The 24,820-nt window shown below is 40.5% G+C and overlaps 1 protein-coding gene across 1 annotated transcript in view; it reads right to left on the reverse strand.

Moving 5' to 3' along the window:
* The window catches only part of MICAL2 (microtubule associated monooxygenase, calponin and LIM domain containing 2), a 259,613-nt gene that overhangs the window by 37,121 nt on the left and 197,672 nt on the right, over positions 1-24,820 (reverse strand). Inside the window, 3 exon segments of the mRNA XM_021083313.1 lie at positions 2,680-2,773; positions 6,471-6,563; positions 11,271-11,386. Coding sequence (XP_020938972.1) covers positions 2,680-2,773; positions 6,471-6,563; positions 11,271-11,386 — 303 coding nt within the window.

Below are 24,820 nucleotides of genomic sequence, written 5' to 3' on the forward strand. Positions count from 1 at the left end.
GAAAAACAAAAAGACAACTTACAGAATGGGAGAAAATAGTTTCAAATGATGCACCTGACAAGGGCTTAATCTCTAGAATATACAAACAACTTATACAACTCAAGAGCAAAAAATCCAAAAACCCAACTGAAAAATGGGCAAAGGACCTGAATAGACATTTCTTCAAGGAAGATATACAGATGACCAACAAGCACATGAAACAATGTTCAACATCACTGATTATTAGAGAAATGCAAATCAAAACTACCATGAAATACCACCTCACACCAGTCAGAATGACCATCATTAATATGTCCACAAATAACAAATGCTGGACAGGGTGTGGAAAAAAGGGAAACCTCCTACACTGTTGGTGGGAATGTAAGCTGGTACAACCATTATGGAGAACAGGATGGAGGTACCTTAGAAATCTATACATAGAACTACCATATATGACCCAGCAATCCCAATCTTGGGCATATATCCGGGCAAAACTTTCCTTAAAAAAGACACATGCACACGCATGTTCACTGCAGCACTATTCACAATAGCCAAGACATGGAATCAACCCAAATGTCCACTGATAAATGATTGGATTAGGAAGATGTGGTATATACAGACAATGGAATACTACTCAGCCATAAAAAAGAATGAAATAATGCCATTTGCAGCAAGATGGATGGACCGAGAGACTCTCACACTAAGTGAAGCACGTCAGGAAGAGAAAGACAAAAACCACATGATATCACTTATATTTGGAATATAATATATGGCACAAAGGAAACTTTCCACAGAAAAGAAAATCATGGACTTGGAGAATAGACTTGTGGTTGCCAAGGGGGAAGGGGAGGGAGTGGGAGGGACTGGGAGCATGGGGTAAATAGATGCAGAATGTTGCCTTCGGGATGGATTAGCAATGGGATCCTGCTGTGTAGCACTGGGAACTCTGTCTAGTCACTTATGATGGAACATGTAATATGAAAAAAAGAATGTATACATGTAAGTGTAACTGGGTCATCATTCTGTACAGTAGAAAAAATAAATGTATAAATAAAGGATTAAAAAAAAAGAGAGAGAGAGAGAGATGGAGAGATACCACCCAGCACTAACTCCAATTCACTTGCCACGCTGCTGCTGGTTGATTTCCAAAAAAAATATAGATTTCTTTCAACTTCATCCCTCACTCAAAACCCTCTGCTGGGAGTTCCAGTCATGGTTCAGTGGTTAATGAACCTGACTGGTATCCATGAGGATGCAGGTTTGATCCCTGGCCCCACTCAGGGGATTAAGGATCCTGTGTTAACCCATTAATCATGAGCTGTGGTGTAGGTTGCCAAGGCAGCTCAGATCCCGTGTTGCTGTGGCTGCGTGCAGGCCAGCAGCTGCAGCTCCGATTGGACCCCTAGCCTGGGAACCTCCACCTGCCACAGGTGCATCCCTAAAAAGACACAAAAGCCAAACCAAAACAAAACAAAACCTCTCTGCTGACTCATGTGTTAAGGCATTCAGGTTTTTTCATGTTTGGTCTTTGCAGGAAGGGTTCCCTCTGCCTGAACAATCTCTTCATCTCCCTGGTTACCTCCTATTCCTTTGTTTCTCATCTTAGCAGAGCACCCCTTCCAAGGATGAGCCTGACTGCTCCCCCCCACATCAGGATCAGTTAGGGAGCTCACGATTCTCTCCTCATTCCACCCTGGTGCTTCTTCCCATCACAGCACTCATCCTCCTGTATTGTGGTTTATTTATTTACATGCCTGTGTTCCTCAAGAGACCACAAACCTTTCAAAGGCAGAAAACGTCATGCTTATCGTTATAGACCCACTATTTCCACGTCCAGCACTGATAGGCCTCCACCAGATGAATTCTGTTTACATCTAAGAGTCTGAAGCTGTCGGTAGAATGGTTACCATTCATTGCTTTACCTTGTGCTAGGCAATATGCTAATCTAATTTCATTACATATATATGGTATACATATATCATATATATATATATATATGTATACCATATATATAATTGGAGCTATAGCAGCTGGCCTACACCACAGCCACAGCAACGTGGGATCCGAGCTGCACCTTCGACCTACACCACAGCTCACGGCAATGCCAGATCCTTAACCCACTAAATGAGGCCAGGGGTTGAATCCACATCCTCATGGAAACTAGTCAGGCTTGTTACTGCTGAGCCACGATGGGAACTCCTTTAATCTTTGTTTCAGCTCTATAAGATAGGAAACCATTATTATCGGCATTTTAGAGGAGAAAATAAAATTGCACGAAGGTTTAGAATATGACTGGCTCAAGGCCCTGCATGCAGCTGGTAAAGGGAGAAACCAGGGTTTTGACTCCAAGACTGAGCGTTGAAACACTACCAACGCTGCTTGTACCCTCAACTGTTTCTCCTGAATTTATCTTAACCCCTGAATTGCAAAGAATATTCACGATACAGAAGAGAGATGGGACAGACCAGAAATCCAAGGCCCACAGGCTCACCAATGCCCTGGGAATTTCAAACTGGGTGACCAGTTTGATTTTGAAAAGTGGGAAGCAGTTGTGGACTTGGCACCGTGTGTCCGTGTGGACAGTTCCACAGCCGGTGACAAGGTCTCACTGTTTTGTCCAGATGGTTAGATCAGCCCTATGCTCAGAGCGCAGACCCAGACCCAAGCCCGCTGCCCCACATCTGCCTGTGGGGAGCCTACCTGCTTCTCCTCGCAGCGCCTTCTCCAACCTCACGCCCTGGATCTCAGAAGCCCTCTGCCGCTCTTCCACCTCCTCCAGCTGCCTCTGGATGGCCTGCAATGCCAGGATCAGATGTTACATGGGAACTCTTGATGTAGAGTCACACAAGGGGGCCGATTCTGCCACTTCCTTTCCAAGAGGAAGAAGCCCCTTCCTGTGTGATGCTACCTCCTCAACTGACTGGGTAAGAACCTCTGAATTCCCCCAAGCAACTAGAATTTGACACTTCCCTTCTTTAGGATGAAAACATAAAGCAAGGGGTCTGTGTGTCAGTTCAGTCTGCCTCCAAGGAGACATTCAAACAGTCCCCTTTGACCAGGCCAATCACACAGATGTGTTCTCAGGCAGAGGTGGCTGGGCTGGCCTGGGCAGGCAGCCCTCATGCCTCCTGGACCCCGTGGAGCTTCAGCCTCTGCTATGGCCATGGCATAGCCTCTGGGGCTGCAGCCACCACTCAGAGTAGGATAGGCTCTCTGGGGACAAATACAGAGCATGCTTATATTCCATCTTCCCAAGAAGAACCAGCAGACACCTCCCAAAGAGCTGGCCTGGAGCAGGAGACCCAAGCCAGCTCCTGGGGCTAGGTATCTCTGCCTGGGTTTGTCCTCCTCCTGCCCTGCGCTACGAACTGACAACTGCGGAGCCTTTCACTGTCCATGGATGTGTACGCTGGCTTTGTTACTGGCAGTTTACGAAGACAAGACAGAGATGTTTATCCCATTAAGGTACATCCTCCTTAGACGAACCACAAGGCACCTATCAAGGCTTGGGGTCATGACTGGGTTTGCATTTACATGTTTATTTCCCCTACTAGCTATTTCTCTCTTGTGTATTTTAGGAAGGAAAAACAAGGGAAAACCTTTCCTAGGTACATTTTGTTCATCCCCAACAATTTCCTCTGCTTTGAAACACGGCCTGCCAAAAGGCACCTCTCTTGGCAGAACAGACTTTGCACCTGGCAGCCCAGGTATATTCAAAGAAGTGGCAGCTGTTTGGGCAGGTAGAATGTGTGTGTTCATCCTCCTCCGCCTCCTGTCAGCTCAGTCTCACTCCCCTTTCCCCTTAACTCCACCTCTTCCTTTCTTTTCTTTTCTTTTTTCTTTCTTTTTTTTTTTTGTCTTTTTAGGGCCACGCCTGCGGCACATGGAAGTTCCCAGGCGAGGGGTCGAATCAGAGTTGTAGCCGCCAGCCTACACCACAGCCACAGCAACATCAGATCCAAGCCATGTCTGCGACCTATACCACAGCTCACGGCAACACTGGATCCTTAACCCACTGAGTGAAGCCAGAGATCGAACCTATGTCCTCATGGAAGCTAGTCAGATTTGTTTCTGCTGAGCCATGATGGAAACTCCGTCCATCTCTTTCTAAGACTCCCCTGGATGCAGAGTATAGCTGCTGAGGAACCTCCAACTCCCATGAAGAGTCCTGAGCAAGGGGGTGCAGGTGGTAGGTAGGGACCTAGCAGCCACCTGGCTTCTTGTCTCAGCTGAGAGTGCTTAAGCCCCAAACAGAAAATTTCAAATAGATGGGTATTCTAGCTAAAACTACTTGTAGGAGTTCCCTTGGTGGCACAGCAGAAATGAATATGACTAGAATCCATGAGGATGCAGGTTTGATCCCTGGCCTCGCTCAGTGGGTCAGGGATCCAGTGTTGCCGTGAGCTGGGGTGTAGGTCACAGACGTGCCTAGGATCCTGCAGTTGCTTTGGCTGTGGTGTACAGCTGGCAGCTGTAGCTCTGATTCAACCCCTAGTCTGGGAACTTCCATATGGGTGGCCCTAAAAAGTCGGGGGTGGGGGGGGGAGGAAAGGAAAGGGGGAGAGCATTAGAGTTAAAACTGCTTGTAGTTTTACACCCTCTTCCTCTTTGTCTCTCTTTTAAAGGTAATTATCTTTATAGATGTGTCTCCTGGTGGCACAGTGTAGAAATGCTAAAGGAAGGGAAATGCTAAAGGAAGTTTAAATGACTTTATTCCTGATGACTTTGTAATTATGGCTATGTAATTGTTATGGACTGAGCAGTCTTCCCCGCCCCCGAACCAGTTCATATGTTGAAGTCCTAACTCCTGAAGTGACTATGTTTGGAGAAAGGGCCCTTAAGGAGGTAAAGAAGGTTAAATGAGGTCATTAACAGTGGGCCCAGAGTTCCCGTCATGGCTCAGTGGTTAATGAATCTGACTAGGAACCATGAGATTGCGGGTTCCATCCCTGGCCTTGCTCAGTGGGTTAAGGATCCGGTGTTGCCGTGAGCTGTGGTGTAGGTCGCAGACGTGGTTCAGATCCTGCGTGGCTGTGGCTCTGGTGTAGGCCGGTGGCCACAGCTCTGATTAGACCCCTAGCCTGGGGACCTCCGTATGCTGGGGGAGTGGCCCAAGAAAATGTCAAAAAGACAAAAAGACCAAAAAAAAAGTGGACCCTAATCCAACAGGACTAGTGAGTGTCCTTACAGGAAAAGAAAAAGATACCAGAGCTTGCTCGCTCTCTTTTTCTCTTGCTTTGCATGTGCACAGAAAAAAGGCCACATGAGGACACAAGAAGGCAGCTCTCTACAAGCCAGGAAGAGTCCTCCCTAGAAACCAACACAGGGGGCACCTTGATCATGAACTTCCAGGCTCCATAACTGTGAGAAAATAAATGTCTGAGGTTTATGCCACTCTGTCTACGGTATGTTGGCAGCCCAAACTGATGGATGGAGTGCTCATTCTTTGGAAACTAAAGGAGAAACATCTCACGGATTAAAAAGGGCTGCTATGGCTGCTAGCAAAGAGGACTCGAAAGACCATTTGTAATCCTTCTGTTATCACTGCCTACTGTCAGGAGTACAAATATAAGGAAGGGAAATGGCTGCGTTTGCCTGTCCATGTCATAAGGACTTAATCTCGTTCTCAGAAGGAAGAGTTGAGATGTGTCAAGACAGCCTGTTCAGAAGTGGAGGATGGACAGCGGGACTTGACGGGAATTTTCCCCATCTGCAAGATGAAAGGGGCGCCTCCGAAGGCAGTCCCTGAGGTAAAGGAGGTTGGATTAAATGACTTCTTCCTTGTGGGAAAAACTTGTAGGATGACAAGGTCAGATAAGGCAAATCACTGAGAAACCAATGTAAGGGCACACTGGATTAACACCAGCGGCCCTTTAAGTCCTTTGTTGGTAAAACCCAACTATTTTTCAATGCCAGGCTTTGGGTCTCTTGGGAGCGGGGTGCCTTGACTTTCTGCCTCATTTTGCCTGTCTGTGACCAAGGAGGGCAGATCAACTTGTGCAGAAATGTTTGGAGTCAACAATCAGGCCAGGAAATCTAGAGCAGGATGCTAGATGTGTGTGTGTTCAGCTAACCTTGGAAGAAAGTTAGCCCCAGTGGTTGTCAGTTCTGAAGACATGGTTAGAAAGTCAGGGGAGGTTGTGTCCTGGCGGAGGACAAAGCTAAGGCCACTGTTATGTGGCAGTCAGGGCCTGGGATGATTCCCGAGGCGGATGTTGGCTATCGTTCCAGCTCCCTTTGCAGAACACGAGGCTGCAGATGGACAGGCAGCTGGGAGCAAGCCAGCTCAATACCTGGGTTCTCCAGGCCCCAGAGTCCCACCAGGGACGGAGCCAGGGCCTTTCCAAGAGCTGCAAGCCTGGCCGCTCAGAGAAGAGAGGCTGATCTCTCCCCAGCCCGCTTTCCCCCGTGCAGGACCGATTTCCAAAGGGCTTCCAGATCCAGATTCCCAGGATCCCAGACCCACTCTCATCTCAAGTTTGTTTTCTCACCTGAGCCTTATGAAGTCTTTTCAATTCTTCTTGCTTAACCAATTGTTTTGTTGCTTTTTCCAGCTTCCTTCTTCTTCGAAGTGTCTTCCTCTCCTGCAAAAACCAAGAAGATAAAATATGTCTGTGAAAAATACAGTTGAAATTTGCAAAATATTCTCATAGGTTCTGCCCTCTCCGAACAAACCACTGCTTAGCTTCTAGAACCACAATACCCAAGAGAAGCTTCTGCAATGATGATTGCTTCCTTTCCCTACCGTGCTTTGCTTGTACAAATGCATCATTAATACCACTGAGTTCTCGGTGTGCCTAGACTATATTCTAGTAGAATATAGAATATTCAAAATTGATGCAATTAAAATAGATGTCTAGATCTTGTCAATTTCAGGTTTCAGATACCAGAGAAAGGAGAAGCAGTGATTGGAACATTCAGGAGACTCTTCTGAGGGGGGCAGCAGCAGTTGGAACACTGGGCCCAGGAGTCATGCAAAGCTGGCATCCAATCCCAGCTCGGGGAGTTCCCACTGTGGCACAGTGGAAATGAATCCAGCTAGGATCCATGAGGATGCAGGTTCAATCCCTGGCCTCACTCAGTGGGTTAAGGATCCAGCACTGCTGTGAGCTATGGTGTAGGTTGCAAGGGCCGCTCAGATCCCGTGTTGCTGTGGCTGTGGTGTAGGCCAGCAGCTGTAGCTCTGATTCAACCCCTAGTCTGGGAACTTCCATATGCTGCAGGAGCGGCCCTAAGAAGAAGAAGAAAAAAAAAATCCCAGCTGAGCTGTGTGGGCTTTGCTGTGTCATTCAACTATCTAAACTTCAGTATCCTCTTCAGAGCGGAGAAAATGATTTAATGCCTACCTCGTATGGACATAATAAGAAGTAAATAAGATAAGGCAGGTCAAGCCCTATGCAGAATACTTGGGAAATATCTGGGATATTCAGTAAATATCATGATTTTTTTTACTATTACTAGCATGATTATTATAGTATTATTATACAAATGAGCACAAAATTATAGTTTTTACTAAAATCTACTATGCTTAATATATGTGCGTGTGTGTAGTATGTGTAATATATGTATGTATACATCTTACACATACAAAATAAATGTTCAAACAGACAAGTTTTATTATGTTTGCCTTCTCTGAGCATAAACATCATTTGCTACATTAGGATGAGAATGAGAACATACAAGGACTTCTTTTTAATGCTGACAGAAATAAATATGGAACTTAAGACATTTCATTTAGCCTGGTGCCTGGGCATTCAATAACTTTGGTTGAACTGAATTCTTGCCGTTCAAAGGACCATAAATCCACAAGTGGGGAATAGACCTGACCCCAGATACCGCCAGATGAACCCAGGTCCATAACAGAGGTCAGAGGTTATAACTTGAAAGCCTGTGCCAAAAAATTTGAAAAAAACAAAAAACACAATGGCAAGTGCTTTTGCCTTTCCAGTGCTTTAGGGCCCTTGTCATTCTGTCACCCATTACGTAGAGAGATCATCACTCTTCTGAGGAAAGCATCCAGCTTTCAGGGTTCAGCAGGTCTACAGCTCACTGATGAAGACATTCATCTCAATGATGCAACTTGGTTTTTCTAGAATTCTCTGTAAGGTCTAGAAGTCTAAAGGTCTTCATCCTCTGTTTCATCCTTGGAAAGAAATTTTGACTTTCAGAACTCAAACTGATTCTATATCTTATGTCTATTGCTAGAGGACAACTTCCAGATTGACTGTCAACCACTGTGATTATGCAGAGGGAGGAACCCTTCTTTAAGCAGCCAGGACCTTTCTGGGAGGGCTGGTGCGGGAGGGGTGGCATGCAGGTCAGTGGGAGTTGTTATTCAGAGATTGTCTAACACAGTCTATATGGAGAGTCTTTCATTTATTTAACAAATATCTCTTGAGCTCCCATTATACTAATCTACACAACAAATGCCAACGTTTATTGAGCGCTATGTGCCAGACACTATCGATTACGTCCCATGTATCATCTTATTTATTCCTCAGATTACACTTATTTTAAAATATAAGGAAATCAGAACTCCGAGAAGTTAAATAACTTGCCCAAGATGACACAGTCAGTGACTGGAAGAGCCAGGAGGTCGGCGCAAGTACCCTGAATCCAGCGTCCACATTTTCATCTAGTTTATTCCAATGTTCCTGTGCCCAGCACCACGCAGGGACATCAGGGACTTCTGCTTTCTAGAAATAGCAATGTTTCCTTCTAAATTAAGACTATTCAAACTGTTTCAATGAGGGATGCATTGACAGCATCCCCAGGAGCAAAGCTGCCAAACCCCAGCTATCTTGTCAAGAGTCAGTAAAGCAGAACATAGAGGGGGGAGAAAGTCCTTTACTGCCTCTAATTAAAAGATGTTGGGGAGTTCCCGTCGTGGCGCAGTGGTTAATGAATCCGACTAGGAACCATGAGGTTGAGGGTTCGATCCCTGGCCTTGCTCAGTGGGTTGGGGCTCCGGTGTTGCTGTGAGCTGTGGTGTAGGTCACAGACATGGCTTGGATCTGACGTTGTGGTGGCTGTGGTATAGGCCAGCGGCTACAGTTCTGATTGGACCCCTAGCCTGGGACCCTCCATATGCCTTGGGTGGGGCCCTAAAGAGATAAAAAGACACATACTCACACAAAAAAACAAGCAAACAAGCAAAAAGATGTTGACACAGAAAAAAGAAGAACAATTTTTTTTTTGTCTTTTTTTTTTTTTTTGCTATTTCTTGGGCCGCCCCTGCGGCATATGGAGGTTCCCAGGCTAGGGGTCGAATCGGAGCTGTAGCCACCAGCCTACGCCAGAGCCACAGCAACGCGGGATCCGAGCCGCGTCTGCAACCTACACCACAGCTCACGGCAACGCCGGATCGTTAACCCACTGAGCAAGGGCAGGGATCAACCCCAACCTCATGGTTCCTAGTCGGATTCGTTAACCACTGCGCCATGACGGGAACTCCAAAGAAGAACGATTTATTAACAAATGCTACTATAGCCTTAAGACGTACCAGGCACAATTCTTACATCCTCAGAATGGTGATGGTGATACAGAGAGGAAAAGAAAAAGGCTAAGGAAGAAAAAGATAAAGGCTAGAGAAAGGGGGAAATCTGGCAGGGCTGAAGACTAGCCACTTGTCCCTGTCTTTCATATCCGGGTATTAATTTGAGGGGGGTGGGGGCGGGGCAGAGCTCAGAGGCAAGGATGTGTGTCCCATTGCCCGTTTCCTGTGCAAAGGTTCACTTGAGCGGATGTGGGCTCTGTGCCATGTGGCCTGGGACATACCTGTATGGGGCAGAAGAGATAAAGAAACCAGAGGGGGACAAACAGCCCTTGGGAAGTCAGAAAGAAGGAAACTTTTCATCAGCTTCCCTTCCTGATGAGTGGGCCATGTCAGAAGCCAGGTGGAAGCTGGCAAGTTTTACTACACTTCAGGCCTAAGTGATGACTGGCTCTATTCTGGGCCAGCCAGAGGACAAGGTACTATTTGCAAGGCTTGCCCTAGACATTGTGATTTTCCTATTTCCATGGGTTTTGATCACGATGTTCTTTTTATCCCCATGAGTGTCAGGATGGTGGATGCTGGGGCCTCTGCCTCATTTGAATTACAGAATTAACTCATGGTCATTCAAGGGGATGAGAAGGTCGGTAAGGAAACCCCAGAACTCAACACGACACGTAGAATTCATTTGTGTTGAAGGCTGACTAATCAGAGACGCCCAGAGTTAGAAATTAGAAATCTCTATGTATTCTCTCATTCTCTCTCTCTCTCTCTCTCTCTCTCTCTCTCTCACACACACACACACACACACACACACACACACACACACACACAGAGACACCATGTCCTAGATCCCTCCTGACTTGCTCCAAGCTGGGCCATGGGGAGCTGGAACCCCTGTGTGGCTTGAGATGACGCCAAAGCTCCTAGCACCAGATATGGAAAAGTTGAGTTTAAGTAAATAAATTTGGTTCTCTCTCTTTCTCCTCAGATCCTCTCTGCTCCAAAAAATAAACACTGCCAGAGCGGTGAACTACTTCTCTGTCTGCCCAGGGAAGCCTATGAGGTCCAGCCATTCAGCCCTTCCAGTCCCAGTGGATAAAGAAAACAATGGTGAGATTTGGTCGTGGGATGCGGGTCTCCGTGGATGTGACAAACAGACACATTTAAAGACACAGAACGACATTTGTGTTTTTTAATCCCTGGGCATGGGAGTTGTTTAAAGTGTTCTCCAGAAATTAACGTTCATTAAGCAAAGAGATGAAGTGCCATGCCCCCTCGGGCACCCAGCTAGTCAGTGGGGATTGTCGGAGTACGCAGCCTCGATGCAACTGCATGGTTCATTTCGTATTTCTGATTAGAATAAACATAACATTTTCCATGCAATCTGCTTCTAGTGCTTCTTAAATGAAGCTGTGCTTCCCCCAGGGAAATATGCATCTGCTTGTTGTAATTTTTTCGATGGTTTGCTTGTTGGATCACATATTAAACCCACTTTAAGAGCTGCAGTCACCAAATGGTTTCAAGTAAATATGTCTGGTTTTTTCCCCCTTCCCTATGTGATGTCTCTGAGAAAGATAAGCTTTGAAAAGCTTAAAAAAAAAAAAGAGAGAGAGAGAGATATGAAAAAGATAATTCTTAGGGTGTCCCAGGTAAAAAGAGTGGTTGCTGTCAGATGTAATGAAACGTGATCCTCCTAATGAAACCGCTGCAGCTGGAGCCCACATTGGGTCTGAAATCTGGAGGGTAAACAGCCCCCGCAAGCCAAGGGCCCCTTTGGTTTGCCAAGTGTTGTTACCTTTGACTGCACGGAAGGCTGGGGATCAAATTCTTCATCTGTAGAGGAGGTGGTGGTAGATGAGGTGGAAGAGGGAGCCCCTGTCACCTGGGCTCTGATGGGGATATGGTTGGGACCTGAAATGGGAACAGAAGAATGCATTAAACTCCTAGCTTCTTCTCCTGCTCCAAGACCCAGAGCTGCCCTCTCCCTCCTCCCTGCAAACCCCAGTCTCTTCCTCTCTGCCCTCCTCTCCCTGCACCTGCCGTGTATATGAGGCGGCACTACCTAAGGGCAACTGAAAATTTGGCCCTCCGCGTTAATTACATTTCTGGGTCCCTGCCAAGAGCTTCGCAGCTCTCTTTTCATGTGAAAAAAAAAAAAGGTATTATGCAGAAATCAATTAATTCCTTAAACACCCTTTATATGATGCGTTGCTTAGAATGCATTCAGAGATGAAATCTATTATTAAAATGCATGTCTGAAGTTAGCTGAGTTACCTAAATGCTTGTGTAAGGTTCGTTCTGCAGAGTAATTGAATGCAAAAAAGTCGGAGCCAGCTCTTAAACAAATCGCCCTTCTGCGGCTCACAGCATCTGGCACCCATTTTTACTACATGACATCTGCTCAGTGTAAAAGGGCTGGCGTCAGAATGTCTGGTCATAGGAAAAAAAAAATCCCAAATGTAATCAGAAGCAAAAGGACTCTAAGCCTAAGGTTTTATCACATAGTCTCATGCAACATAAATATTTCATTAATTATGGCTAAACAAATGCCACTTTTATTTTCCCAACTTGCAGATATTATCACATCATCGAAGTGATGATTCAAATGCCAGGAAAGGCGGTTTCAGATAGGGAGGGCTCAACAATTCAGGGCCCACGGGAGAGCTGAAGTCGAGGGGAGATGCCAGCCCTGAACAAGAGGTAGACTGTCAGAGGCAGCAGAGTGCCTGAGTTCACTAGCATCTCTTTGTGAGCTGGCTGGGGACCACATGTGATAAAGTCTTCCAGGTGCCACAGGAGACTTTTATCCTTCTCAGCAAGAACATCTGTCCCTACGCATCAACCTGATGCAGAGTTAATGATTAATGTCTAGATTAACCCGCCCTGAACACTGAACATCAGAACCAGCTAGGACTCTGGGATAGGAAATTTACTAACCTTTCCTCTGCCGTGGCAGCATCTATCTAATGCGAAATATGTGTTGGGTGGAGAGGGAGGAGGAGAAGCAATTCTAGGCTGACTAACATTCTCTCCAGCCTGCCTTTTCTTCCCCATAATTTTCAACTATTCACCCCAGTGGGAGAGGCCAAGTTTTAAAAAATCAGGGTAATTTTAACCTCCAGGAGCACATTTACATATGCTGTTATTCAAGGCAAAATAATGCAAAACATCTATATAATAACACAGCCTCTCTGGGGAGGGAGTTAACTGTTTTCCACTTTAATTTGCCAGATGGGAAAGCTCAGGTGAAGAGAGAGTCAGGGACCAGCACAATAACGGAAGGAGGCATTGTTTGTGGGGAGCTGAGATTGTTTGCCAGTTCCAACCACTAAATTACCACTGAGTGCTTTAGTCACTGATAATTCACTGAGGGTGGGAGCTGGAGGAACCAACTTTAACTCCTGAGTTTCTGGGGACCACGATTTCTAAATTGCATGACGGCTGCAGAAGAGTAAAGATACTCAATGTAAAGAGCCTAACACAGTGCTTGGTTCATTGCAGGTGCTTAAATAAATGTTGCCGTCATCATTAGCTGCCTCTCCCAGATGATGAAGTAGCGGCCATCACTTCATCATCATCATCATCAATGATGCCAATTAACGATACTGCAATATTAGTAAACCACCTAATTAACCTTCATTTTATGGAGGAAATATAAGAACCTAAATTTGAAACGTTTCCTAATCCTCAAAAATACATTTACTATTTCCATTTGAAGTTTATTTTGAAATTGAGGAGAAAATAAACTTCTGGCAAAGTTACAGAGAGTTAAGTAGTTACTCCTGAATCTCTTCCCCTTTATTCTCTTCCATCATAGAACCAATTGTTCTAGTTTACTTTTCATTTGCAAGCTTAAACAACTTGGCAGCATTGTTCGAGTCTGGTCATAATGGAGTGACTGATTCTGGAATTGCTCTCCCACCGCAAAGCACTAGAAGTCAGGACAAAATATATGAAGCAGCTGTTTCCAGACACTGGACAAGAGGCAGTGCAGAACCATGATAAAGGTGGGAACAGAGGCAAATGAGCTAAGCCCTGCAATCACAACAGCTTTCTGCCTACAGGTACTTTCCAGATCATAGTGCAGGTAGGAAAAACCTTGACAGAGCATGGCAGACTTGCTGAGTTGTGAAGCCAGAGATCAACGTTTGAGCAGGCCAATGAGGCAGGTGGAATATGTGGGGAACAGTACTTGCAAAGAAGGAGCAATGCAGAAAAAGGACTTCAAAAATAAGCATAGAAGTCTCCAGGAGTCTATTGCTTAATGGTAAACTATAGAGAGAAACTGCAGGAGGTTGGGAGATAATTGCTGGAAAGTCATAGGGTAAATAATCTCGAAAGCTGTTACAAGACCGGGAAATGTTCAAGTTTTACCCAACTAGGGTTGAGCAATCACTGAAGACATTAGAGACCACAGAAGAGTCATGCTTTAGTAATAGGGATAAATTAGCTCAAGAGTAAAGATTATTACAGACTCACCTGAATAAGCTTAAAAACATGCCTTGAAAGAAACAAACTGATCTGCAGGTTATTTTACTGCTTGCCAAACATTCTTTAATGCCTATTTAACATTCTTTAAAATGAATAAACCAAATTTAGACACTCTAAAATGTAAGAGTTACAAAATCTGGGAGCCAGTAAACAATGACTAGATACACAAAAAAGCAGGACAATGAGTCTGCTAATCAAGAGAAAAATCAATCAATAAAAGCAGGCTCAGAAATGATGAAATTAGCAAAGATTTAAAAAGAGCTGTTCTAAAATATTCAAGGATTTAAAAAGAAAACATGAACAGAATGAGAATGGAAACAAAAAATATTTTTAAAAGAACCAAATGGAACCTATAAAGATGAAAATTACACAATCTGAAATGAAAATTTCATTGGATCAGTTTAACAGTAGAATAATACTGCCGAGGAAAACTTTGAGTGAAATTAAACAATGGCAATAAAATAAAAACTAGCCAAAACGAAGCACAGAGAAAAAGAGACTGAGAAAATGAATAGAACCTCAGTGACCCATGGGACAATATCAAGTGGTCTAAAATACAAATGACAGTGGTGCCGGGAGATAGAGGGAGACAGGAATAGAAAACATGCTTGATGGAGGATAATGTGAGAAAAAGAATACACACACACACACACACAAACATGGTACACATATATATATATGACTAGGTCACTTTGCTGTACAGAAGAAATTGATAGAACATTGTAAATCAACTACAATAGAAAAAATAAAAATCTTATAAAAAAAGAAAATATAATTGACATAATATTGCTGAAAATCATGCAAATTTAATGAAAAGTATAAGCCCAGTGTTTCAAGAAGTTCATAAAACCACAATCAGGGTAAACACAAAGACAATCATAACAAAGCTCATGATAATCAAATTGCCCCAAACCAGAGATACAGACAAAAATCTTAAAAGCAGACAGAGAAAAAATGATACATTTCGTACAGAGAAACAAAGATAAGAATATCCATAAACATCTCATCATAACCTATATAAGCCAAGAGACAACAGAGAACATCATTGAAATGCCAAAAGAACAAAAAAAAATTGTCAATTTATGATTCTATGTTCAATGAAACATTCAAAATTAAACAAAAATAAAGCTTGTTGGAGTTTTTTTAGGGAAAAAAAGCTAGGATAATGTGTTGTTAGCAGACATACATATTAAAAATCTTAAAAGAAGTTATGTAGCAGAAGGAATATACTGGATGGAATGAAGAGCTTCAGAAATAGCAAAAACAACATAATTTTTCTTTGTGGTTGTTAACTTTAAAAGATAATTGACTATTTAACATAAGTCAGTGTGAAATTATAAGAAATATATCTACAGATACACCTCAACTTACAATGGAGTTACATCTTGATAAACCTATCCTAAGTTGAAAATATTTTAGGCCAAAACTGAATTTAATACACCAAACTTACTAAATGTCATAGCTTAACCTGGTCTACCTCAAATGTGCTTAGAACACTTACATTAGCCACAGTTGGGAAAAATCATCTAACACAAAGCCTATTTTATTTTATTTTTTATTTTTTTAATATTTTTTTATAATTTTTTTTTTTATTTTCCCACTGTACAGCAAGGGGGTCAGGTTATCCTTACATGTATACATTACAATTACATTTTTCCCCCACCCTTTCTTCTGTTGCAACATGAGTATTTAGACAAAGTTCTCAATGCTACTCAGCAGGATCTCCTTGTAAATCTATTCTAAGTTGTATCTGATAAGCCCAAGCTCCCGATCCCTCCCACTCCCTCCATCAGGCAGCCACAAGTCTCTTCTCAAGTCCATGATTTTCTTTTCTGAGGAGATGTTCATCACAAAGCCTATTTTATATTTTATAGTAAAGTGTAGAATATCTCATGTAGTTTATTGAATACCATACTGAAAGTGAAAAACGGAATGGCTATCTGAGTACAGAATGGTTATAAGTGTATTGGTAATTTACCCTCCTGATCTCATGGCCAGCTGGGAGCTGCAGCTTGCTAGAGACTATGGTACCACATATCACTAGCCTGGGAAAAAATCAAAATTCAAAATTTAAAATACGGTTTCAATGGGATGCATGTTGCTTTTGCACCGTCTTAACGTCAAAAATTGTAAATTGAACCAGTGTAAGTCAAGGACCATTGGTATTGATCTCTGCCCCAGTTTCCACTAATATTTGGTTTTTAACCCCAATTCCTGTCATAGAGCTCCTAAAACACTTGGAATTTCCTGGGCGATAGGAATATCTTTGGTTCTAAGATGTGACTCTTGGTGGGCTTGTGGATGGGGGCTGGTCACTTGAAAGACCAAGCCATGATTAGAAGCTTAGAACTTCAGCCCTAACCACCCCAACCTTTAAAGAGAGGAGAGTGGCTGGAAAAATGAGTTAATAATCATGCCTATGTGATGCCTATGTGATAAAGCCTCCAAAAAAAAAAAAATCCCTAAAGTACAGGGTTCAAAGAGCCCCAGATTGGTGAACACATCCACGTGCTGAGAGGGTGTTGCACCCCAGCTCCATAGAGACAGAAACACCTATGTTTGGGACCTTTCCAGACTTTGCCCTATGCGTTTCTTCATCAGACCGTTAATCCATATCCTATGTAAGATTCTTCAGAATAAACCAATAAGTATAAGTAAGTGTTTCCCTGAGTTGTATGTCAGTCTAGCAAATTACTAAACCCAAGGAAGGAACTGCGGGAACACTTACTTATAACCAGTTGGTTAGAAGTACAGGTGACAATATTGGGGATAAGAGGTCCTAAAGAGTATTAAAGGAAACTATTATACAAACCATTTTATGACAATAAATTAGAAAATTTAGACACAGTTGACAAATTTATTGAAAAACACAACTTACCAAAACTAACACAGGAAGAACTAGAAAAATCTGAACAGTTACGTATCTATTAAAGAAACTGAATCCACAATTAACAACTATCCACAATTCTAGGCTAAATGACTTTATTTGTGCCTAAATGTTTTAAAAAGAAACAACATCAATGTTTTTTTAAAAAGGTACTCCAGAGAATAAAAAAAGATGGAACGCTTCCCAACTTGTATGCGAGGCTAGTATAAATTTGATACCAAAACCTGACAAGGATATTGCAAGAATGGAAAATTTCAGGCCAATTACTCTCATAGGTGTAAAACTACTAAAAACAATTATAGTATTACATAAAGGATAATATATTATTACCAAGTTGGGTTTCCTCCAGGAACACAATAATAGTTCAACATTTTCAAATCTCTATAAAAATTCAATCAGTATAATTCAGCACATTATTGATTGAAGAAAAAAATTTAATTATATTAAATTTGTCATTATTTATAATAAAAACTCATAGTAAGATAGGAATAAAAGGGAACTTCTTTAATAAAGAGTACTTATATTTCTCTTAGACACATAGATCAGTGGAACAGACATGATAGCAACAGATTAATGACAAAGGCGCAAAGAACACAGAATGGAGAAATGATGGGCTTCAATAATAGTGCAGGGAACTAGACAGCCACATGCAAAAGGATCATACTGGACCACTACTTCACACCATATACAAAAATTAACTCAAAACGGATTAAAGAATTGAATGTAAGACCTAAAACCATAAAACTTCTAGAAGAAAAGACAGGCAGTACACTCTTTGACACTGGTCTTAGCAATATTTTTCTAGACATGTCTCCTCAGGCAAGGAGACAAAAGCAAAGAAAAAAAAATGGGATTATATTGAAGTAAAACCTTCTGTGCAGCATGGAAAACCAGCAACAAAACAAAAAGACAACCTACTGAATGGAAGAAGATATTGCAAATCATATATCCAATAAGGGCTTAAAATCCAGAATGCATAAAGAACTCATGCAAGAGAAGATGAATAGACACTTTTCCAAAGAAGCCATACAGTTGGCCAAAAGGCAAAAATGTTCAACACCACAAATTACTAGAGAAATGCCAATGAAAACCAAAATGGGGAGTTCCCATCGTGGCGCAGTGGTTAGCAAATCCAACTAGGAACCATGAGGTTGTGGGTTCGATCCCTGGCCTTGCTCAGTGGGTTAAGGATCCGGCGTTGCTGTGAGCTGTGGTGTAGGTTGCAGATGTGGCTCGGATCCCGTTGCTGTGGCTCTGGCATAGGCTGGCAGCTGTAGCTCCAATTAGACCCCTAGCCTGGGAACCTCTATATGCCGTGGGAGCGGCCCAAGAAATGGCAAAAAGACAAAAAAAGAAAAAAAAAAAAGAAAACCAAAATGGGATATTATTTTACACTCATTAGAATGGCTATTATCAAAAAGGCAGGAAACAACAGGTATTGGTGAGGCTGTGGAGAAAAGGGAACCCTCCTACAGTGCTGGTGGGAATGTAAACTGGTGTAGCCACTATGAAAAATAATATGGAGATTCCCCCAAAATTAAGACTAGAACTACCACATGATCCAGCTATTCCACTTTTGGATATTTATCCAAAGAACACAAAAACACTAATTTCAAAAGATATATGCACCCTACGTTCATCCTAGCATTATTTACAACAATGAAGATACGTAAACAACCTAAATGCCCATCAATGGATGAATGGATAACGAAGTTGTGAGAGATATATATAGGATAGACTATAACTCAGCCATGTAAAAGAATCTAATCTTACAATTTGTGACAACATGGATGGACCTTGAGGGTACCATGCTGAGTTAAGTAAGTGAGAGAGAGAAAGACAAATACTATATGATTTCACTCATATATGGAATATAAAAGTAAATAAACCAAACCAAACCAAAACAAACATAGACACAGAAAGCAGCGGGGAAGGGGAAAGTGGGAGGGCAAAATGAGTAAAGAGGCTCAACTGCATGGTTATAAATAGAAACTAAATCTTTGGTGGTGAACACAATGTAATGTACACAGAAGTCAAAATATATTATCATACTCATAGAGCTATATAATGTTATATATCAATAAAAAGAGAACCTACAAAATAATCCACAGCAAATAGCATATTCAGTGGTGAAATATAAGCCCTCTGATACTGGGTTAAAAAGACAATGATGTACACTCTTACCACTTCTATTTAGCATTGTATAGGCAGTCCCAGGCAGTACAATGCAGCAAGAAAATTAAATAAAAGGTATATACGAACTGGAAAGAAAGTTGTCAAATTGTCTTTATTTGCAGACAACATGATTATCTATGTATAAAATCTTACAAAAAAGCTACTAGAAAAGTAAGTGAGCTTTGCAAGGACAATGTAAAAAGTCAATTGTGTTTCTATATATTAACAAGGAGCAACCAAAAATCAAAATCAAGAAAGCCATTCCACTTATAATAGCAACAACAACAAAATATGAAATTCTTAAGGGATACATTTAACAGAATATGTGCAAGAACTACACACTGAAAACTAAGAAAATCTAAATAAATTGAGATATTCCGTCTTTATAAATCAAAAGACTCAGTAGGTATCAATTTTTCCCTAATTATTTATAGAGTAAAAACAATTCCAATAAAAATTCCAGCAGGCTTATTTGGTAGAATTTGACCAAAAATTTTATGGAGACACAAAAGACCTGGAATAATTTCAAAATAATTTTAAGAAAAAAATTCAAGGACTCCCACTACCTGTTTGTAAGACTTACTCTAAAACCATGGTAATCAAGAGAGCATGCTATTGATGAAAGGATAAACATACAGATCAATGGAACAGATCAGAGAGTACAGAAAATGAACCTAGACATATATAGTCAATTGATTATCTATAAAGATGTCACAGTAACACAATGGGGGAAGAAGAGTCTTTTTGACAAGTGGTGCTGTAACAACTGAATATCTATGGGCAAAAACCTTTGACTTTTATTTACTCTAAAAAATTGATTAGAATTAGATTGACTTAAGCCCCAAAGCCAAAAATTATAAAACACTGGGAGAAAACATAGGAGAAAGTTTTAGTGACTTTGGGTTTTAAAAGATTTTTAAAATATAACTCAAATTATTAAAAAAATTAATAAATTTGACTTCATCAAATTAAAGCCTTTGTTCTTTGGATGATGATGAAAATGAAAAGACAATCCATTAGCTGGGAGAAAGTATTTGCAACCACGTATCTGATAAAGGACTATATCCAGAATTTTTAAACTCTGACTAAATAGAGGACTATAGTGTGTTCTTAGATCAGAAGACTCAATATTCTAAGCTATCAAATGTATAAATTAATCAATTTAAAGCTGTATCATTTATAACTGCACACAAAAAATTGAATACCAGGAAATATATGTAATGAAAATTGTGCAAGCTCACCACAACTACAAAACACTGACAGAAATCACAGAAGTCCTCAGGGATGTATCATGTCCATGGATTTGAAAACCTAATATTTCAAAGCTATTAATTTTCTCTACATTTAATCTATAGAATCAACGTAATACCAGGCATATGCCCAGAGAATATTTTTGTGGAAATTGTTGAATTGATTCTATGAGTCATATGAAAACGCCAAAGGCCAGAAACATACAAAACTAATATTGAAGAGCAAAGTTAAATGTATTTTAGACTATGAAGATTAATTATAAAACTATATAATGAAGGAACTCTCACTGTTGTACAGTAGGTTAGGATTCTGATTGCAGCAGCTCAGATCACTGTGGGGGCATGAGTTTGATACCTGGCCTAGTGGTGCAGCAGGTTTAAAGGATCTGGAATAGGTCACAGCTGTGGCTCTGATTCAATGCCTGGCCTGGAGAACTTCCACAGCATGGAAGTGTGCAGCCTCAAGTTAAATGTAAAGCAAGCAGTGTGTATGTGTGTGTGTGCGTGTGTTTGGTGGGCGGGGCAAGGGCTGGGAAATAAAAGGAAATGAATGGGCCTAATCTGATAGGATAGGTAAAATCTTTACATTCTTAGGATACGGATTTAAGAACACCTGAGAAACACGAAGCTTTTCTATGTGATGGGCCCAGGCACTATTTCAAGAGCTGGTCAGCCTTAACCTAACTCCATTCTCTGTATTCTCATTCTGTTCCAAGCCAAGAGATTCACACCATTTCCTAATGAATATAAATGAATGCAGCTCTCTATGATAAATAAATCAGGAAAACACATTTGCCCCAACTTCCAATCGGCACATATAGAAGTCATATAAATGTGACATAAGTGAACTAAAGGCTAATCTTACCTATGAATTTGATGGCAAAATCTTAAAATAAAATATTAACAAACAAAACAGAATAATATATTAAACAATAAGACCAATATTTATTCCTGAAATAAATTATACTAAATAATTTATTTCAGGAATACAAGGATGGTTTAATATCAGTGAATCTACTATATAATTCATAACATTAATTAAGCTATGGAGAAAAAATCATATAATCATCTCAAAAGGTGCTGAAACGACATTTCATAAATTCAACATCCGTTCATGAATAAAAGTACTTTTTTTAATGGCCACACCCATGGCATGTGGACGTTCCCAGGCTAGGGATTAAATCTGAGCCACAGCTGTGACCTTCACTGTGGCTGCACCAACACTGGCTCCTTTAACCCACTGGGCCAGGCTGGGTATCAAACCCGTGCCTCCATAGTGACCCAAGCTACTGCAGTTGGATTCTTAACCCACTGCACCACAGTGGAAACTGTAAAAATACTTTTAACAAAATAGGGCTAGATGGCTATTTTCTTAAAATGAGTAAATACATTTGGGTCAACCCAGAAGCCAGCACCATGCTTAAATGGGAAAAGATTTTCATTAAAGTTTGGAATATATTAAAGGAACCCTTATTCCTACTTTAATACTCTTCTAGACATTTTGGAAACCAAAGAAACTAGGAAACAAAATAATTTAGAGGTACACAACTTAAAAACAAAAGGTAAAATTATGATTATTTGTAGACATTATGATTATATATTTGGGGAAGACCCAAGAGAAGCCATTGAAAAGCTTTTACAAACAAAGAGAATTCAGTAAAAATGGATAGGTGCAAAATTCCTATTCAGAAATCAATCTATTTCATATACACAAACAGTAGTAGGAAGATAAAGTGGAAAGATCTTATTTACAATAACAACAAACCCAAAAATATCTAGCAATAAACTTAGCAACAAAAATGCAAGGTCTACATGATGTAAAGTTTAGAATATCCCAGAGGGTTACCAAAAAAATATGAGCAAATAGAAAAGCAGTCCATATCATAAGGTTGTAAACTCTTGCAAAGTTAGTTTGTAAATTTAATCCCATAAATGTACTCACCACTTGCGGTACATAAACAAGCTAATGCTAAATCCACATAGAATATCAAATAAGTAAGAAGATCCGGGAAAGTTTTGATAGAGAAGATCAATAATGAAATACCCTTCTACTAGGTGGTAAAATATAGAAATTTAAAAATACATAAATAGGAGTTCCCATTGTGGCTCAGTGGTTAACAAATCCGACTAGGAACCATAAGGTTGCGGGTTCGATCCCTGGCCTCGCTCAGTGGGTTTAAGGACCTGCCGTTGCCGTGAGCTGTGGTGTAGGTTGCAGATGTGGCTTGGATCTGGCGTTACTGTGGCTGTGGTGTAGGCTAGTGGCTACAATTCCAATTAGGCCCCTAGCCTGGGACCCTCCATATGCCGTGGGTGCAGCCCTAGAAAAGGCAAAAAGACAAAAAAAATAATAAATAATAAATAAAAATAAATAAATAAAAATACATAAATATATAAATGAAAATAATTAAAACAGTGTGGTACTGATATATAGTAGACAATTCAATAGAAATAATAGTGGAAGTCAGTTCAAGTATAGGAATTTGATGTATGAAAAGACATCTCATATAAAAGAGGAAAAGATAAGTTATTCACTAAATTATTTTAGGATAACCAAGGAGACATCTAAAAAAAAGAAGATCAAATCCATAGCTCACATTTTATGCTAGGATAACATCTTGATGTAAATATACAAATGTAAAAAAAATAAAAAATAAATAAATTTTAAAAAACAAGACTAAAAGAAACTGGAAGAAAATTTTCTTATGAACTCAAAAAAGTTCTTTTTGAATCATTAAATAAAGCCCAGAAACCATCTAATGGAAAATTGCTACAACTACTATATAAAATAAAAATTTTATATGATAATCACCATAAACAAAATCAAGCACAAACAAGAAGCTGGAAAAGTATTTGAAATTTATATCACAAGAAAAAAGCTAAGTTTCCTTTCTAAAAGAGTCCCTACATATCCTCAACAATCCAATAGAAAACTCGATAAAGACAGAAGCATCAGTTCACAGAAAAGGAACTACAAATGACTTTTTAATACATGAAAAAATGTTCAATTGCCTATCAGGTTGGCAAAGATAAAAAAAAATCTGGGTAACCCACTGGTTTGTGCAAGTGTAGAAAGAATACTCTCATACTTTGCTTGCTGGGATTGTGAATGGAGAACGATTGGCAATATCTATCCAAATTCACAATTCACCTGTCCTTTGACCCAGCATTTCCACTTCTAGGAATTTATCCTACAGGTAAATTCACAGATGTGCCAAATGGCCCAAGTTCTTCATTATTATGGCACTGTTTGCAATAGTAAAAGATCTGAAGTATGTACATTTTCCACCATAGGGAAACTTTCTGCCTCTGACTGGCTTCAAAAATAATGGTACATGTACACAATAGAATACCATGTAGCTATGAAACGAAGGAGAAAGTACTCTATGTACTAATATGGAATGATCTACAAAATACAAGAAAAGTATGTACAGTATGCTAGCATGTTATATGTGCAAAAAAAGACAGAATATTATATGTACATTTGCTCATTTATTCTTATACTCTGCACGGAAGAATGCCCAAGAACCTGATAATGTATCTGTCATCAGGGGTAGGACCTAGATGGCTCTGGGACAGGGAAGGGAGATAGAACTATTCATTTTGTGACTTTTGTACCCTTTTATTTTGAGCCATGAAAATGTATTATCTATCAAAAAATGCATAACATGTTAGAGTTTATGATGTAATGAAAAGAATGTAGCTATACTCCAGCCTGCCCATGCTTATCCTGAATTAGCTGGGGGAAAAAAAAAAGTCTCTTTAAATCTATATAGCTTTTCTTAAAAAAAAAAAAATCCTGCCATATCCCTGTATATATTTTTTTCTTTCTTTTTCTTCTTTTTTTTTTAAGGGCTGCACCCGCAGCAGCCTAGGGATTGAATCAGAGCTACAGCTGCTGGCCTACACCACAGCCACAGCAACACAGGATCCAAGCCGCATCTGTGACCAGCATCACAGCTCATGGCAACATCGGATCCTTAATCCACTGAGCGAGGCCAGGGATCGAACCCGCAACCTCATGGTTCCTAGTCGGATTTGTTTCCACTGCGCCATGACAGGAACTCCCTATTATTGTTTTCCTAAGTAGCAACAGAGTCAGAAATTTTTTTGTCTTTATTTTTTCTTTATTCTATGTATTATTCTTTTTTATGTATAGATATAGCTTATCTTTTTTAGTTGAATACATAGCTTTTTGACTAAAGAACAAAAAAAGAGAAATAATTTTTTTTCTGTGAAAATTGAAGTTTCCAAATAAAGGTTAAATTTTTTAAATGTTTAAAAAATAAGAAAAACAACAGTACAGATGATAGAATCCATTTGTTTAAAGCAAATCAAACAAATATCAGCATCAAAAAAGAAATCATGTGTGTACACTATTTCTAAGGATAGGTACCCACATTTCAGCTAGGAGAGGAGCAGAATGAGAGGTTTCACGCTACTTTAAAAAAATATTTTCCTATTGTTGAATTATTCTGATTCATTAATATATTAATTTTATAATTTCAAAAATTATCATCAGATCTAAATATAAAGAAGCCT

The sequence above is a fragment of the Sus scrofa genome, chromosome 2 (assembly GCF_000003025.6).
Source record: "Sus scrofa isolate TJ Tabasco breed Duroc chromosome 2, Sscrofa11.1, whole genome shotgun sequence".
NCBI classification, from domain to species: domain Eukaryota; kingdom Metazoa; phylum Chordata; class Mammalia; order Artiodactyla; family Suidae; genus Sus; species Sus scrofa.